We start from the raw sequence: 19,185 nt of genomic DNA, 5'->3' as shown, positions 1-19,185 counted from the left end.
TGACGAAGCGAGCTGCAGCCCACAAAAGTTTATGCCCTAATCAATTTGTTAGTCTTCAAGGTGCCCTAGGACTCCTTGTTGTTTGTATAGATATCTGTAAAGTCTGAGATCACTTTTGTAATCAATACCACAGTAGGTGCAGCACTGACATCTCTTCAGTGGGGTTGTAGATGGACAGCGTGTGTATTCCTGTCAACTCTCAAAGCTGCAGCATACAGAGGATAGATAAACCTCCATTTTAAAACATGTGGCATCAATTGAACATTCAGGGGCTGGCTTGTTTCATTTTCTCACCTGTGAGTGAGCGTTTGTACACGCCCTGCAGGATAGCAGCAACTCTGAAAAAGGAAAAGGCCATGTAGAAATTCCAGTTCTCAATGGGTGGGATTCGCATATGCTCACAATACATCCGAAAATATTCCTCTGCTGTGGGAATTCCCAGTTGGATTACATCACATTCCCTCAAACCTGAAAGAGAATCCAGCATAACAATGGGTAAGCGGGCAGTGTTCTTAAAGGGATTCAAACAGTATGAGTTTCATGACACATATGCTCGGCCTTTCTGCTGTCTAGTTCCAAACTCTGATGTGCCTGAATCCAAGCCTACCTAAGATTAAGCTAAAATGGGGTGAATGACTCTTTCTCTAACAAATATTTGAATTTACATAGGCAGAAGGAAACAGACAAGTGTCTTTAGCGATTTAGCTTTTTCCTAGGCAGGAAGCATGTGACTGCAATACCTTTATCCAAAACCACTCTTCTTGTAAAAGAAGAAAACCACTGCCAGTCATGGTGGTTTCTACGGACTCTGAGTACATACAGAACCAATTTCCTCCATTAATCACTAGCTAGTTTGGATGTGTCTGGGCAGTTTTGAATTTAACCAGGGGCCATTTTTCCTGTTAATCTTCCTACTTTACACAACAGTAACTTTTTGATCTTTCTAATCTCTGGCTCTGCAATACCACTACTGATGCCACTACTTTTAAAAGCCTTTAAATTCCTGGGGTTTAATGAGATAAAAATCCTTTCAGTCTTAAGTGTGACTTGCAGAATTTCAGACCGAAATTTTTTTTTGCCTTGCTATATTTCTGCAGAAAATTACTTCCAGAGTTTTAAGATTACTTTGTTTCTGATGATGATAAAGCAGTGTGGGGGGAGAGGGGAACCAAAACTTTTTTTGGTTTGTTTTGTGATGTGGAACTTACAATCTGCAAACTAAGGTTTTCCTCAAACTCTCCATGTGCTGGCCCTATCACCTGAATATCCCTAGTCCCACAGTGCTTTAGGGCTAAATACAAAGACATTACATTACACAGCAGAATAGCAACAATTGCTCTTTCAATGACTCCACAATCAGAACAATGTTAGGATCACTGTGTTCCGTTCTGAGCACCTTCATACCAAAAGGATATTGACAAACAGGAGGAAGTTCAAAGAACAGTAACAAAGAAGTTTAGGATTCTAGAGGGTTGACAAAGACACCATTTCAGGAGGGTGGGTGGGGAAATGCTGTTTGCTCCTCTTTCCCCCACTCCCTGATCGTAAGGGGAAAGTACATAGTTAGCATCGCTTACTTCTCTGCCTCCCTCCTCTCACCAGCTGGCAGTGAGAGGAATGCATGCACACCATGTGCTTTCTCCTCACTCCCTGATCATGAGGGGAAGAGGAAGAAAAGCAAGCAGCATCCCAGTATGCACAGCTGCAGCCAGCCTCCCAGCCCTCTCAAAATGGCACTTTTCAGAACTGAGTGCTGAGAAGATTAGAGGGCCTAAATAATTTCAGTGATGCTACGCAGTTGGCCATAAGAATCAACTACATGTATCCGAAGATGTCAACACTAAGGAGAGAAAAGGATTCTTTTATGAGGTGAGAAAAGGTAGAGGTGGGAGTGATGGGATGAGATAAGAAAGAGAGTCCTTTTCCAGAGCACTGAGTCACATTTCTAGCTGAGCACCCTTGACAACATCTTGGCAGTTTCTAAACAATGTTTTCCAACTCGTTGTCATTCAAAACAAGAAGCAATTTGTGCCTTCCCCAGGAGGATACACTGTACCTTTCAGCAGATCAAAGTGAGAAGGTAGATAGTGGGCCATGCAGTTATATGCCACATCTGAGATGGGATCTCCTAAGGTAGAAAGTTCCCAGTCGAGAACAGCAAGGACTTCTGGACCCTCTGGATGAAAAATCAGATTATCCAGCCTGGATCAGAGAGGAGAGGGTGTTAAAAAAGTCCTAATAGAAAAAAAAAAAACTTACAAGGAGATGGTTTCCTGACAATCATTTAGTTTCAGTTGAACAAGTGACCTGGAGTGCTGTACTATTTGTGGGAGTGATTCCCTATAACTAGCTCCCTTTGGAGGGCTGTAAAAGTCAGAGCTCAGCCCTGGGAAGTGCACAGAAGAGGCTTATATTGTTCAACCTTCTGGCTGATTGTGAACTGACATATGGTTTAAAAAAAAAAGATGACAGATTAGGGTCTCAAATCATTAATAGAAAATATGGCATGTGCCAACTGGAAAATGACATATTCCAGATCAGCTTCATAATGGATTTATTGGCAATTTTATGTTCAATGCTTATAATTTGTTAGTAGCTCAGGATCCCATACAGTTGTCTGTTGACTTTTTCTGGGGTGTAGAGTCTTCCAAAAGTTTGCATGGAGTTTGGCTATGATACGGAAGTTTGAAGCGCTCCTACTGAGATGCAAAGAACCTACTTGCTCCACTCCACATAGGAGTTTTATTGGCAAAGGAAACTGTGATAGTGATCTGCCATATGGATTAGGGATGTAAGCGACTGATCAACTACCAAATAAGTATTATCGGGTAGTCGAGTAGTGACTCGATTAGCTGCTTTCCCCCTCTTGCTGCCTCAGAGGCAGCAAGGGGGGGAGCAGAAGCCAGTTCTGGGGGAAGCCAGATTAAAAGCCAGTTTCCCCCATCACCATCTTGGGGGGAGGAGGGGGCCGCGCAGGTTAGGCAGAGGTGTAGCAGGGGACTGGCACAAGCCAGGAATCAGCTGATTCCCAGCTCGCGCTCAAGTCCTAGACAATGCACCACTGCTTTTTAAATGTGGTGCCCAGATCTGCAAGAACATAAGAAGGCCATGCTAGGTCAGATCAATAGTCCGTCTATCCCAGTATCCTGTCTGCCCACAGTAGCCAATGCCAGATGCTCCAGAAGGAGGGAACACAACACGTAATCCTCACATGATCACTCCCCTGTCACCTATCTGCAAGCTTGTCTACCACCCATGAGACAAATGAAGTTCTTCCTCCATGCACAGTTTTTAGGTCAGGATAAAAATAATTCTCACCACTCAGGATTTTGACCTCCCCACATGCAGCCAACGTATTACTGAAGGTAATTACTTTGTAATACTGGTAGCAGGTAAACTAAATGCCACTGTCAGGCAAGGCTCCATCAAAAACACAGATCTAGTTAAACACTCAGGCTGTGTCTACATTGGCATCCCTTTCCTGAAAAGGGATGCTAATGAGACACTTCGGAATTGCAAATCCGTGGGGGATTTAAATATCTCCCGCGGCATTTGCATTTATATGGCTGCCGCTTTTTTCCGGCTCGGGGTTTTTGCCGGAGAAAAGCGCCAGTGTAGACGCGATTCTCCGGAAAATAAACCCTTTTCCGGAGGATCCCTTCAAGGAACTTATTCAAGTAGGAATAAGGCTTATTTTCCGGAGAATCGCGTCTACACTGGCGCTTTTCTCCGGCAAAAACCCCGAGCCGGAAAAAAGCGGCAGCCATGTAAATGCAAATGCCGCGGGGGACATTTAAATCCCCCACGGATTTGCAATTCCGAAGTGTCTCATTAGCATCCCTTTTCCGGAAAGGGATGCCAATGTAGACACAGCCTCACTGTTTTAAACTTCACATCCCAAGGTTCTTTCTCTAACTGCTAAGAGTGGATCAGAAAAACTTTTATAATCCACAATGTTAGGTCTCAATTCAGCTGAGATCAGCAATGTGGCTGTGCCCAAGAGAATGCAAGCCGCTGTTTCAAAAGCAAAGCTATGACTAAAATACAGGTGTCCTGACTTCCAGTTTCCTACTCTGACTACTGGATTAAAATTCCTCTGCACTAAACTGCACACTGGTTTAAATGGCTACAGATGCACTAGGCAGATGAAATGGGGAGTGAAAAGCTGCATGTGATCATAAGAACGGCCATACTGGATCAGACCAACGGACCATCTAGCCCAGTATCGTGTCTGCCCACAGTGGCCAGCACCAGGTGCCCCAGAGAGAACAAACACAACAGGTAATTCTCACATGATCCCTGCCCTGTCACACATTTCCAGACAAAGAGAGGCTAGGGACACCATTTCTACCCATCCTGGCTAATAGCCACTGATGGACTTAACCTTCATTAATCTGTCTGCTTTTTTTTTTAACCTTGTTAAGGCAAAGCCTTCAGAACATCCTCTGGCAAGGAGTTCCACAGGTTGACTGAGTAAAGAAAAAATTCCTTTTGTTTGTTTTAAACCTGCTGCCTATTAATTTCATGTGGTGATCCCTAGTGCTTTTATTGTGGGAATACATAAATAACTTTTCCTCATTTACTTTTTCTACACAAGTTATGATTTTATAGACCTCTACCATATCTCCAATCCTCACGTGATCTGTCTCCTATCACCCATTTCCAGACAGAGCCTAGGGACACCATTCCTACCCATCCTGGCTAATAGCCATTGATGGACTTAACCTTCATTAATCTGTCTAGCTCTTTTTTGAACCCTGTTAAAGTCCTAGTCTTCACCACATCCTCTGGCAAAGAGTTCTACAAGTTGACTATGTGCTGAGTGAAGAAAAACTTCCTTTTCTTTGTATTAAACCTGCTGCTTATTAATTTCATTTGGTGACCGCTAGTTCTTATATTGTGGGAATAAGTAAAAAACTTTGCCTTATTTACTTTTTCTATACCAGTCATGATTTTATAGACCTCTATCATATCCCCCCTTACTCTCCTCTTTTCTAAGATGAAAAGTTAGTCTTTTTAATCTCTCTTCATATAAGGCCCATTCCAAACCCCTAATCAATTTTGTTGCCCTTTTCTGAACCTTTTCCAATGCCAATATATATTTTTTGAGATGAGGTGATCACATCTGTATGCAGTATTCAAGATGTGAGCGTGTCATGGTTTTATATAGTGGCAATAAAATATCCTCTTTCTTATTCTCTATCCCTTTTTTAAGGATTCCTAACATTCTATTTGAATAGTGATAGAAATGTAGCTGTGTTAGTCTGGGGTAGCTGAAGCAAAATGCAGGACAATGTAGCACTTTAAAGACTAACAAGATGGTTTATTAGATGATGAGCTTTCGTGGGCCAGACCCACTTCCTCAGATCAAATAGTGGAAGAAAATAGTCACAACCATATATACCAAAGGATACAATTAAAAAAAAGTGAACACATATGAAAAGGACAAATCACATTTCAGAACAGGAGCGGGTTGCGGGGGGGGGAGGGGAAGGAACGAAGGTAAGTGTCTGTGAATTGATGATATTAGAGGTGGGGAGAGTGGGATGTCTGTGAGCTAATGGTATTAGAGGTGATAATAGGGGAAGCTATCTTGGTAATGGGTAAGATAGTTCCAGTATTTGTTCATTCCTTCCCGGAGAGTGTCGAATTTTAACATGAATGACAGTTCAGAGGATTCCCTTTCAAGTGCAGATGTAAAAGGTCTTTGTAGCAGAATGCAGGTGGTTAAGTCATTGAGAGAGTGTCCTTTCTGGTTAAAATGGCAAGAAACTGTTTTTTCTTTGTGATCTTGTCTGATATCTGTTTTGTGGGCATTACCCATTACCAAGATAGCTTCCCCAATTATCACCTCTAATACCATTAGCTCACAGACATCCCACTCTCCCCACCTCTAATATCATCAATTCACAGACACTTACCTTCCTTCCCCTCCCCCCCACATTCCCCTCCTGTTCTGAAATGTGATTTGTCCTTTTCATATGTGTTCACTTTTTTTTAAATTGTATCCTTTGGTATATATGGTTGTGACTATTTTCTTCCACTATTTGATCTGAGGAAGTGGGTCTGGCCCACGAAAGCTCATCATCTAATAAACCATCTTGTTAGTCTTTAAAGTGCTACATTGTCCTGCATTTTGCTTTAACATTCTATTTGTATTTTTTGACAGCCGCTGCACACTGAGTGGATGTTTTCAGAGAACTGTCCACAATGACTCCAAGATCTCTCTTTTGAGTAGTAGCTGTTAAATTAGTCCTCATCATACTGTACGTATAGTTGGGATTATTTTTTCCAGTGTGCTTTACTTGAAATTTATCAACGTTAAATTTCATTTGCCATTTGTTGTCCAATCACTTAGTTTGGTGAGATCTTTTTGAAGCTCTTCAGAGTCTGATTTGGTCTTAATTATCTTGTGCAGTTTGATATTGTCTGCAAATTTAGCCACCTCACTGTTTACCCCTTTCTCTAGATCATCTATAAATAAGCTGAATTGGATTGGTCCCAGGACAGACCTTTAGGGGACCCCATTGATTACTACTCTCCACTCTGAAAATTTACCACTTATTCCCACCATGTACTTCCAGTCTTTTAACCAGTTAACAATCCATGAAAGGATCTTCCTTCTTATCCCATGACAACTTACTTTACTTAGGAGCCTTTGGTGAGGGACCTTGTCAAAGACTTTTTGGAAATCTAAGTACACTATATCCATTGGACCCCCTCTTGTCCACATGTTTGTTGACCCTTTCAAAAAACTCTAGTGGATTAGTAAGGCATGATTTCCCTTTACAGAAACCATTTTGACTTTCTCCCAACAACATGGTTCTTGTGAGCTCTCAGGGTGCTGAGCAGAGTAGAGCTGTAACTTCCTTTTAAAAAGCATTTATCCATAGTGCTGGGGGCTTTACTGTGATTCCCCTTTTTTCTTCTCTAAGTCTTTTCCAAATGAGTACTGGCAGCTCACTAGTACAGTAAAACTCCAATGGTCCGGCATTTGATGGTCTGGCACTCCTGATGGTCCGGCACCATCAGGAACCCGGAAGTGCTCCAGGCAGCCGGACCATTGGAGCTGCTCTGCCCCCAGCTTCCCTGATTCAGCCGCTGCTAAAACTGACCAGCGGCTGAATCGGGGAAGCCGGGGGCAGAGCAGCTGGAGTGCCGCCGGGTAGGTCCCGTAGCGCTGCCCCTAGGGGATGTGGGACCAACCCGACAGCACCCCAGCTGTCCCCGATTCAGCCGCTGCTGAAACTGACCAGCGGCTGACTCCAGGAAGGCAGAGCTGCTCTGCCCCGGCTTCCTGGAATCAGCCCCTGATCAGTTTCAGCAGCAGCTGACTTGGGGACACCTGGAGCAGAGCAGCTGGGGTGCTGCCGAGTTGGTCCCCTCAGCGCCGAGGTGCAGCACTGCGGGGACTAACCCGGCAGCGCCCCAGCTGCTCTGTCCCAGGCATCCCGATTCAGCTGCTGTTGAAACTGACCAGCAGTTGACTCCAGGAAGCCCGGGGCAGATCAGCTCTGCCTCGGGCTTCCTGGAGTCAGCCGCTGATCAGTTTCAGCAGTGGCTGACTTGGGAACGCCTGGGGCAGAGCAGCTGGGGTGCTGCCGGGTTGGTCCAGTAGCGCTGAGGCAGCACCCCAGCTGCTCTGCTCCAAGCGTCCCCAAGAGCAGCTGGGGTGCTGCCGGGTTGGTCTCGCAGCGCCAAGGGTCGGTGCTACCAGACCAACCCGGCAGCACTCCAGCTGCTCTGCTGCAGACGTCCCTGATTCAGCCGCTGCTGAAACTGACCAGCAGCAGCTGAATCAGGGACGACTGGGGCAGGGCTGGACTATCGGAAGAGGGGCTATGAGGAGTCTGGGGTGGCATCCCCTCCATCCCACCCCAGAGCCCTGATAGCCCCCCCTTCCGATAGTCTGGCATATCTGATAATCCGGCACCCCCTGGGTCCTAAAGGTGCCGGATTATCGCAAGTTTTCTGTACCTGAAATCTCCATGCACAACTGTGGTCTTCTGGCTTGTGGGGAGATGCAATGGGAGCCACTCAATGAGTCTCTCCATGGCAGGAATAGCGTGAGTTTCCGTGGCTCGATACTGCTTGGTCCAAGTTTGAACTTGCCGTTGAACATAGTTACCTAAAGCAGGGGTACAGTTACAAATACAAGGAGGCCTTTGAAAATAACCACAAAACAGCTGCATCCGAAAATGGTCTAACAGCCAAAAATAAAGCCTGTTTCCACCCAACCAGACATATGTATGCTTCTCTAAAAGAGCACTTTGCTACAGCCCTGGGCCACATTCAGACCCAGAATAACTGGGCAGAATTCCCAGCGGCCCAGGAGATTTGCCTGGTTCTGCTCAGGCTGCCTTTGGTCCTGTAAATCTGTTGAAGCAGAAATATATCACCTCTTCTTACAGCTAGCAGCTTTTAGGAGGAGCAGATAAGGAGAGCATCATGGTAGTGGCTTATGATAAGATGGTCACTCAGGTAATGTTTTATTGCTGTCTCAAGAAGGGAGTCTCCTCCTGTACTAGTGATATGCCTGTGGTATGGGTTAAGGACCCAATAAATTCTCTAGCTGGGCACTTATTGTTTCCTTGCAGGGGAGTGGATTAGATATTCTGATTAGTTACAGATAATCGGGATTCTAAACGAAAATCTAATTCCAACAAAGGCCAAATCCTGGTGCAGCTGCACAAGGACACCTTGGCCCCCCAAAGCGACTCTGCCGGGGGTACTGTTGAACCTCTGCGGGACAGGATCTAAGGAAGACCAATCATGACGGTAGCAAACAAGTTACTGGCAGAAAGGACTGCAGGTAGAGCCAAAGAAATGAAGCTCTAGAGCAGTGTTTCCCAACCAGGGCAGACCATCGTCAGGGGTTCCGCAAGAAATCGTGGAATAAATACATTAAAAAAAAAGTCTTACAATGTAAGCTGATGTATATATATACACATATATAACAGCTCTTTACACATACATTTTCTTGACAATAATTTAGCAGTAATTGAATTGCGCTCCCCGCTGTCAACTTTTTCTGGCCAAGCAAACGTTTTCATAGGTAGGGGTTCCTCGGGATATGAAAAATTATTTTAGGGGTTCCTCCATGCGAAAAAGGTTGGGAATCACTGCTCTAGAGAATATTTCCAAAAACACTGACCTCTGGAAGATCCCTAAAATCTGTTCTATGCAACCTTGTCTGGCCTGAGGAGCCATCATGCTGTTGGACAGCTCCCCTTTCCCACTACTGCTTTAAGAATTTATGCTACCATGTCCCTTTAAAAACTAACACACAGGAAGAGCATGACAGTAGATTTCCTTCTCACCATGCTTCCCGTAATCCTCCAGTCCAGCCGCTTTGAGGTCTACGCTATGGATTTTACAGAGGACTTTGTTCATAGCAATGTAAATAGCCCTCCGCTGGCCAGGCTCCAGCCCAGGAAGAGAGGGGTCCTTGTAGATGTGGCCAGTACAGTACTCCATCAGGTAGAATGGGGTGCCAATGATACTAGAATGATGGGATTGAAACAGCAGATATTTCAGAGACAGATCTCAGATCCAGGGCTGGATTAAGAGGGAGGCTAGCCGGGCAGCTGCCCGGGGCGCCAACCTATGGGGGGGCGTCTGATGGCAGCTGTAAGGTGCGCAGTGCGCCGGGGCCACGCATGCGCCATGCACCCAGGAGCGGAGCTGCGCATGCGTCGTGCGCCTGCTGCCCGGGGCGCAGGAATGGCTTGAGCCAGCCCTGCTCAGATCAGTGGAATATTCCTGTATGTAAATATCAATACAGAACAAAAGTACAGTTAAGATTAAAATGAAACAGGATTATGTAAGAATAACACCTTTCTCAACAGAGGAGCTGGTTTTAGGATCAGAAGCCAGTTTGTTTTACTGTTGACACCAATTAATCCTTCAAAGTCAGCCAAGTCAAGGAAAAGAGATTCTATTCCTTCTCATGCAAGAACCTGTAAGAATTGTTAACCAAGTTCCAGTTGTAGAATCTTTGTTGATGATCATGAGAAAGCCCACAAGAACTTAGCTTTAGCTCTCAGGGTGAATTTGCAGGCCTGGCAGCTAGAAAAATAATCTTATTACTTGGAATCTGAGCATATTTGATCTGGGACCATCCAAGGGAATCATACAGGGAGCTCCAGTACTTGTACAGTTTCTTTTCAGAGCCTAAGAGCAATTTTAACTACCTGAAAAAATTAAATAATAAAGACACACCCAAACTAAGCTGAATAATAATATGTTATGGTGCTTTGCACTTCTAAACCCTCTTTCATCTGGAGAATTCAAAGTGCTTCACAATAATGATTAGTTAATCTTCAAAAGGCATTAGTGATGTATGAGCAAGCAATGCACAGGTAAAGCATTATCCATCACTGAACTGCAGCAAGATCCAGAGCACATAATGGCAACTGTTTAACCAACACAGAGCAATGCTACAGTTTAGAGTAGGAAACCAAATCCATGCTGTGATGGGACACCCTCCCCCAATGCTTTATGAAATGGACTTATGGACATGAATATACATAACTCAAAGGTGCTTTGAGCAAATTATTTCATATAACCCATCAATCTTCATGTCACGATCCGCTGGTGCTGTTTATCTTACTTTGCTGTGTGTATCATTTTTATGTGTAAAGTTAGACATATGGAGTGGGGAATACTTTGTGGGTTTCAAACGTATGAATGAGAGACACGGAAGGTGTTATCTTTGATTGTTAAACCATCTCTTTTGTCTTTAAGTCTGAGCAGTGGTTGGAAGGGGGTAGCCTTAATTCCTTAACAAAAAGAATAGAAAAGCAGAGGACTTGGTCTTTTGGCTGGGCGGCACCTGAAGGAAAGGAGCCGAAGACCCCAGGGTGAGGAGACAGCCCTGGTGTGAAGAAGCAGCTGGAAAAGAGGTTTAAGGTGAGTTTAAAGAGTGTTCTGAGGTTTCAGTGTAGAATTAGCCAAGCATTTTTGTTTCTTTTGATTTGTAATCTTCTTTGCTCTGCCTGTTTTCACTTATTACCACTTAAATCCTACTGCTTCAACTTAATAACATCATTTTTATTTTTTAATCAAACCCAGTGAAAGTAATTGTTACCTGGGGGGACAACCTGTGTATACATTCCACCTTTCATTGATAAAAGTGGCTTACCTAATTCTTTGGGGTCTGATTCCACTGGGGGAGTGGTATCCCAGCAAGCTGGGTCCTAAACTGCACTCTCCTTGGACCCGAAGAGGTTCAGTGTCTGTACTGCTTATCAGGGGGTGAAGGGGCAGGGATCTCAGCTTGGGGCCTTGGCTGGGGGAGACCAACAGAACTGGCCCAGCAGGACCAGGTGGTGAGAAGCCCCAGAGAGCAGGAAGGCGAGTGGCAGTGGTCATGTCAGCATCCCGGGAAGCACCCCCAAAGGGTCATCTGTGACCAAACCCTGTCACACACACACCCAACTGCTAGGCTGAATGGAAAGTTGGTCAGAACACTTAGTTAACACTTTTCCTGCAAAAAGTGCTAGTGAATCATTTGAGGCCACAAGCAGGCAGGGCCATCTAAAACACAAATGCCCCATATTTCAGCATATCTGTAAGTAAGATCAAACATTCTCCACCGACCACCACAAACTGTGCCTTTTATATGTCTCCTCCTCAAATAGCCAAGACAGGGCTCTTTCTTTTTGGGTTAATTTCAATACTTCTATGCAGGTATTATGCAATCATTGAAGTTACTGCACCTTTGGTGCTCCTTTCCACATTAACAGTTCTATCTAGCTATGTTCTTCCACAGCTTATGTGACCTTTGAGTGTGAGAGCTGCCTTCTCTTCTGCTCAGCTCTAAACTGGGAGTGGAAGTATCTAGCAACAACTGTTACATACTTTTGATGAAAACTGGAGGAAAAACGTTACCTTGAATCTTCACATAGGGCAAGTACTTTAGGAACAGGAACTCCGGCCTCAGCAAGAGCCTTCAATATCCTGCCAGGACAAACAATCCAGAGAGAATTTGTCAGGAAAGTAAAAGACGGGTAACTTTTGCCTGCCATATTGTGATTTCAAAAAAATACGCTCCCATCAATCAATCACTAACATACACATGTAGCAAGCTAGATGGACACATAGAAAAGAGAGCTGTCAAGTGATTCAAAAGATTAACTGAGATTAATCATGCTGTTAAACCAGGGGTTCCCAACCTGTGATACGTGTAACCCCAGGGGGTATGAGAAGCTTGTCAAGAAGGTACGGGGAATATGTGGTAAATAACTAGATTGTCCTAACTGAAATATTCCGAAAATAGTACTGTTAGTGAAAAAAATTGTGGATTCTAGAGTCTAGAATTTATTTCCTTTCATATTGAATAGGGGGTACGGGAAGGTTTACTAAAAGCCAAGAAGGTACAGGGACCGAAAAAGGTTGGGAACCACAGTGTTAAACAATAATAGAATACCATTCATATATTTTTGAATGCTTATCATCTTTTCAAATATATTGATTTCTAGTACAACACAGAATACAAAATGAACAGTGTTTATTTTATATTTGCAATGTAAAAATAAAATAGCATTTTAATACAGTACTGTAGTGCAATCTCTTTATCATAGAAGTTGAACTTATTAATGTAGACTTATGTACAAAAAATAAATGCATTCAAAAACAAAGCAATGTAAAACTTTAGAGTCTACAAGTTCACTCAATCCTTAAACTCAGATGCAAGTCTGACAAGTCTAGCAGAGGGGAAGAGGAACACATATACACTTAACCATTTAGACAGAGAATTATAGTATATTGGTTAGGTAATGTTCTGTGCTGTTAAAGAGCTATGTTCCACTCCAGAGGTGGCTGAATTTCAATGGGGGATGAAGTATTTCTTCTATATGTGTATGCTAAAGTGCATTGAGATCCTGCAAGGTGAAAGGTGCTGTATTCAGGGAAGCCAGTAATAAAGTGGGGATGAATGCTAAATGTTAGCATGGTTCCCTTTCTATTAGGGCTGTAGATTAATTGCAGTAAAGTCACACAATTAAATTAAAAAAATAATTGCAATTAATACAAAAGTGCCATGTGAATATCTGTTCTCACTTTCAGATGACGCTGTAAATAAGAAGCTGGCAGCTTCTTGATGACTGTGAAATCTACACATCCACAGAATCATCATGAAGTGAAGACATCTTATGTCCTACTGCAGTTGCAGAATGAGTTTAACAAAACAGAATGTAATGATCCTTGATGGAAGCAGACTAACTCAAAGAGGTTACCGCCCTCCAATGCTTGCAATATGCACTATGACGGCTCTAATTAGTGGAGCTTAGATTTATGCATCATCCAAAGGGAACAACTCCTGCCACACAGTGCCTTGTAATGCCATGCTGAGTCATGATGCGGTATTAACTGATATTGAACCTGGTCACCTCTTGAAGCACATGCAGCACTTCCTTAAATGTGATAAGAGAAATATGCGCCCCCCCTCCCCTCCTTCCTGTGTCCTAAGCCTTCCAGGTTCCTACTGACAGCTACTCTCATGCAGCAGGGTTCAGAATAGGAAAGGTGAGACCGGAAAACAGCACTGTCCATATGTTGTGCACCTTTCCTTTGGAACTATGTTATAATAATCAGAGAACACCAGCCAGAACTGGTAATGCTGCTATAGCACACTGTGCCTTTTCACCTGTATTCCCTCTCCACAGCATGAGCAGATGGAAGTAGTTTGCCAGGAGGTTTCTTCCTCAGGACTAAGTGACGATCCCCAAATTTGATATAGTAAGTTGGGTTAGATTGTCCATGACTGAACTGCCGTACTATCAGAGGACCTTAAAGTTGGAAGTAGAGAAAAGAACAGAAACCAAAATTATTTCTCATCTCTTTTCCATGCTTAATTTCACTCTAAAATGGACAAAGCTAGACACTATCCTTTGCCTCAGCAGAAGCCTGAGCATTGCTCCATTGTTCTGGGATCAGTGATCACGGTCACTCCAGGATGGCAGAGGGCCAGAAATCTGCTTGACCTTTGCTCTATATTTTTTGCCCAGTATTCCTCTTTCTCTCACCCCTCCCCAATCAGAAAGTTCTATACAAAGATTGTTTCCCAAAGCAAGAGATAGGAGCTATTATTCTAAATCACCAGGCTAAGGATGTTAAAAATCGAGTAATTTACTAATCAAGTAGTTGATGGAATTTCCATTGACTACTTGACTAGGCAATAGGCACTTCCGCATTCCTCCTTTGAAATGTATAAGAGCCCCTGCTGGAGGAATGCAGAACTCCATGTGCTGCCTGGGGCTAGCGGGAAGTCCCACTGACTCCAGGCTGCATGCAGGCCTGCTAGTTTTGAAATGTACAGGAGTCCCTAGTGGGGGCTCTTGTGCATTTCAAAGCGGAAGCACCCACATGGAACCTAGCGTCAGTGGGGATTCTAAATCCCCTGCTGATCCCAGGCTCCATGCTGTGCTGCTGCTTTGAAATGCCACGCAGAGCCTAGGGTCAGCTGGGAACTCCTCAGCTGACCCTGGTTCCATGTGGCATATGCCCAGAATCTGAGGTCAGCTGGGGACTCCACACAGCTTTGCACCACTCCTGTCTCACAAGAGATGGGCCTCAGCACAGAGGTGTAAGCTTGCTCATGAACTCTGATCCTGTCTCTTAGCAGCACATTTGGCTTTTATTCACTAACACACTCCACTATCATTTTAACTACTAATTAGCAGTCATCTGATTAATCTGAGTTTGTAAACTACAGTAATAACTGACAGCCCAAATTCTTCTCAATTTTCAGCTAAAAAAATGTGTAAAAATGGTCCCTTCTGGCTCAGCAAATCTGCTCCTTGTGCATTTTCAGAGTCACAGCTGCTGATTTTAGTGACAAAAATCATTTTTTACTGCATTTTACTCCTGCAGAGCCAACACGTAAGAGGCATTCTATGTTGTCTCAATCAACAGAATTGTTCACTAGTATCTATTTTCAACATCTTTATTAAAGGTGATAATACACATGCTGGAAAGACCCATTTGATGCTTTGATTTCAGGGTCTGATTGCAGTTAGAAAATCATCCCTTTTTCTTACAAACTGTTCACATGTGATCTTCAGTCTTTGAGACTCATGTTTCAAAATACCATATAAAAGCACCTCGGTAAAATTTTCATAACAATGCTGTCTTTGTTGGATTCATACAATATATTATACATAGTATGACCTGCATGGCCTCTAAGTCAATGATACCATTAATTTAACAACATAGCCCTCTGCTGGCTTGAAACAGAGGGGAGTTTCTGGAAAACGAATGGTAGAAGGAAGAAGCAAAGTAGAATATTAGTTATGCACTAGTTGCAAGTTGACTCAATGAACAGGCACTATCTTAAGGTTTTAAAAATACTGCTTTTTAAAATCCAAATCAATACGAAGCTTTAAAAAAATATCAGGCTTGGTTTAGACACGCAAATGGATTCTGGGTTTCTGTAAAATGATGTGCCAAGTGGTACTCAAAAGGTTGTCAGGAAGCAGAAATTCAATATATAAAGTTTTTCCAGACCAATGTCAAAGGAAACGTTTTCATGTTTTTTTAATTTAAAGAGGGTTTGGTGTTTTTTTTTAATAAATGTACAGGCAGTCCCAGAGTTACGCGGATCCGACTTACGTCGGATCTGCAGTTACGAATGGGGCCCGTCTCCCTGGTCTCCAGCAGACCAGGGAGAGGAAGCAAAGCAGCGGAGCACGCGGGCAGCCCAGACGTGTCTAGGCTGTCCCGCTGCCCCCGTGCTCCGCGGCTTTGCTCCAGACGCCTATGGTACAGCAGCTGGGGCGCTGCCGGTTGGTCCCGTAGCGCCGCTCTGGGCGCTACAGGACCAACCCAGCAGCACCCCAGCTGCTCTGCCCCAGGCGTCCTGATTCAGCCACTGCTGGTCAGTTTCAGCAGCGGCTGAATCAGGACGCCTGGGGCAGAGCAGCTTGAGTGCTGCTGGGTTGGTCCAGTAGCGCCGAGGAGCGGCGGCGCTACTGGACCAACCCAGCAGCACCCCAGCTGCTCTGCCCCAGGCATCCCCAAGTCAGCCGCTGCTGAAACTGACCAGTGGCTGACTACAGGAAGCCCCTGCCCCGGGCTTCCTGGAATCAGCCGCTGATCAGTTTCAGCAGCAGCTGACTTGGGGATGCCTGGGGTTCTTAAGTTGAATCTGTATGTAAGTCGGAACTGGCGTCCAGATTCAGCCACTGTTGATACTGATCAGTTTCAGCAGCGGCTGAATCTGGACGCCAGTTCCGACTTACATACAGATTCAACTTAAGAACAAACCTACAGTCCCTATCTTGTACGTAACCCGGGGACTGCCTGTACTTAAACATTACCCATGCAATGCCAAAAGTTGCACAAGAAAAAGAACCACAAAGTGCAAGAAAACAGAGAAAAGAAACTGACTAGAAATCAAAGCAAAGTTAACTGATCTATTTTCACTGTCTAAGAAGAACAAAGTATGCAAGTAAATAGAAAGCACGAATAATGAAAAGGAAAGCAGATACATTTAATTCTTACTCTTCAAATAATTTTAATAGTCATTAATAGTCCAGCTAAGGTAACTGCTTGTATTAAAACATGACTTTAACGTTGACATGGCTGCTTTAAAACTTAATCTAATGAGGTATTCATATTGTACTCCTAAATGGCAATGTCATACTTGTGTGGCTGAGGCAGCAGCTGGAAACCTCTAGCAGAGAAGTGGCCTCCTGCTATTACCAAATTTACAAGTGTTGGAGAAGAACCACCATATATAAACAACAGATGCCTCTTAAGAGAGATGCAATGCCTAAAAGTTTTTGATTAGGGAGCACAATATTACACAATACAGCTAGTCACTGTATAGGTAGATGCATGCACACAGTATGCAGGACAGTCATAGAGTAGGTTTCCCCTCTAACTATCCAGGTAAATGCTAATAATGTTTTAAACAGCTCAGCTTTTCACAAAGAGCTTGGAAAGACACTGATGTTGTGCGAGTGGCTTTGCAGCAGTAAATACTATTGATATTGTTTAAAATCCATGTGTCTTTGTAACAGGATGCATGACCAGTCCTCTCCCCCACTTAGGTGCTGGTTGCCCTCTCAAATTAGGTTGAGAAAGGCCTCAAGTGTTATGCAACACCTATGTCTCTATTCACCCAAGTTTGTCCCACCACAAGTACCAAACTATCTACAGTCTTTAACAGGATTTTGTTTCTCTCTTATGCAGCAAGTCAGTCCTCAGCTAGAAGGACTCCAGTTCCCTCACTAACCTCTCCCTTACTGACAACCCCCACTTCTATCTCTTTCCCAGCCTATATCGCCCTTGGCTCATCCGGCTGCAGGTATTGCCAATCTCAGGCCTTTCCATCAGCCTCAATCTGTTTCCTTTGATTGGAGCTGACAGGGCAGGGCCTAAGTAGGTGCTCTTGCACTAGCACCCTGCTACAATCTTATGCTAGGAAAAGCCAACTGACCCAGAACAAGTGTCCTTTAAAGTTGTAAAGTATAAAAGCTTAAATACCTGTTTTCGGGCCACCTAGGACCTCCTCAAGGTACTGCTGTAGGGGATCTTTTGGGATTTCCATTGTTGGTCTCACTAAGCAAGTGTGCGGAACAAATCCCCGCAAAGGGAAGCCCAAGTAGGTTTCTAATTCTTTGAGAGCTGTTTCTGGGTCATCAACCTGATACCAGGGAGAAAAAGTTGTACAGTAAATAGCTAATAAGGTCCTGATCTCCTGGCAGAGACAGGGCTCTTCAGGCGCATCCTTGCAACACTCAAGTCACATCTGCCATGACACTACACGGAAGGTAGCACCAACACTGCCCTCTCTCCCCTGAACTAAGCCCCTACATTTTGTCTGGTTTCTGTCCAAGGGGAAGGGGAAGCAAATCCAATGGTGAGAGGATGATCATACTGCAAGCCCAGGCTGTGATGACTGTGGGATTTCCCACGGGGACAGGCAGAAGGAGGTCAGGACTCAGTCCATCAATGAGTCCTGTCCTTAACCTTCTACCCTGCCTCCTCCTCCCTGGGGTTTGGAAGTTAGACAACCCCCAGGAGACATGTACATGAGGTTTATCTAACTTCCACAGGGCTGGTTAATGAAACCTCACAATCCCATGTCTGGAAGATGACATTACTGCTGTTTAGCAGACGGAGAACTGAAGTGCACTGGGAGGAGTGACTTGCCCAAAGCTTACAAGGAGCTGGTGGCAGGTCTGAACATGGAACCCTGCAATCTTGGCATCCACAATTCCCCCTGCATTAACCCTGTGATTATTTGGGTTACTGGTGTCAGACAGGACAATGGACATGTTCAATGTCTGAAGCATGGCAATCTGTATCTAATGCCGCTATGTGAAAATACTAAGCACATTCACATTAAATGCAGAATTTGGATTTTAAAAACTCAAAATAAATCAGACAATAAATGTTTTACCAACAACTGTCCCCATTCAACCCTGACGGTTCTGCTTTGTACCTTCACAGTCTCAATGCCAAGCTGGGCAGCTGCTTTCAAGTTCTCCCCAATATCATCAAGGAAGATGGATTCATTTGGCTGAACACCCAAGCGTTCCAAACATAGCATATAGATACGAGGGTCTGGTTTGCATATCCCTTCCCGGCAAGATTCAATTACCTATGACAACATGAAAAGCACAAAGCCCTTGTAATTCTCATTCATGAACATCAGCAAAGTTTTGGACATGGAGGACACAAGTATGAATGAGCATGTAACTGGCATGCAGTGCAATCAATGAAACAAAGGACCATGAATCTGCTGCATACATTCCAGTCTCCCATAAACTAGGCAAGTACAACCTAGATGGGGCTACTATAAGGTGGGTGCATAACTGGCTGGATAACCATTCTCAGAGAAAAATCTAAAAACAACAAATAGACTAGTAGCACTTTAAAGACTAACAAAACACGTAGATGGTATCATGAGCTTTCTCGGGCGCAACCCACTTCTTCAGATGACCGGAGTATAAACAGTCCAGATCCAAGTATACTCAGAGAGTAGTTCTTAATGGTTCACAGTCATTCTGCAAGGGCATAAGAAGTGGGGTTGCACAGGGGACTGTTTTGTGACATTTCTGTTCAATATCTTCTTCAACAATGAAGGGGCCCTTTGCTGAAGGAGCAATCAGACATTGCAGGGAAGCTAAATGAATTCTTTGATTCAGTCTTCATGGCTGAGGATTTTGGGGAGAT

At 44.1% G+C, this 19,185-nt stretch overlaps 1 protein-coding gene across 3 annotated transcripts in view; it reads right to left on the bottom strand.

The window, feature by feature from the left end:
• ACAD10 (acyl-CoA dehydrogenase family member 10) overlaps positions 1-19,185 on the bottom strand; it is a 51,394-nt gene that overhangs the window by 15,631 nt on the left and 16,578 nt on the right. For all 3 annotated transcript variants that reach the window (XM_075898733.2, XM_075898732.2, XM_075898734.2), the window contains 8 exons: positions 18,452-18,610; positions 17,491-17,650; positions 13,649-13,790; positions 11,893-11,961; positions 9,321-9,502; positions 7,978-8,128; positions 2,057-2,202; positions 295-468 (listed from right to left, as the gene is read on the bottom strand). In XM_075898733.2, the coding sequence (XP_075754848.2) occupies positions 295-468; positions 2,057-2,202; positions 7,978-8,128; positions 9,321-9,502; positions 11,893-11,961; positions 13,649-13,790; positions 17,491-17,650; positions 18,452-18,610 (1,183 nt within the window). The remainder of the gene's footprint in view (positions 1-294; positions 469-2,056; positions 2,203-7,977; positions 8,129-9,320; positions 9,503-11,892; positions 11,962-13,648; positions 13,791-17,490; positions 17,651-18,451; positions 18,611-19,185) is intronic.

The sequence above is a fragment of the Pelodiscus sinensis genome, chromosome Z (genome assembly GCF_052426305.1).
Source record: "Pelodiscus sinensis isolate ZL-2025 chromosome Z, ASM5242630v1, whole genome shotgun sequence".
In the NCBI taxonomy this organism is placed as follows: Eukaryota; Metazoa; Chordata; order Testudines; family Trionychidae; genus Pelodiscus; species Pelodiscus sinensis.
This window is presented reverse-complemented; position numbering and strand designations above follow the sequence as displayed.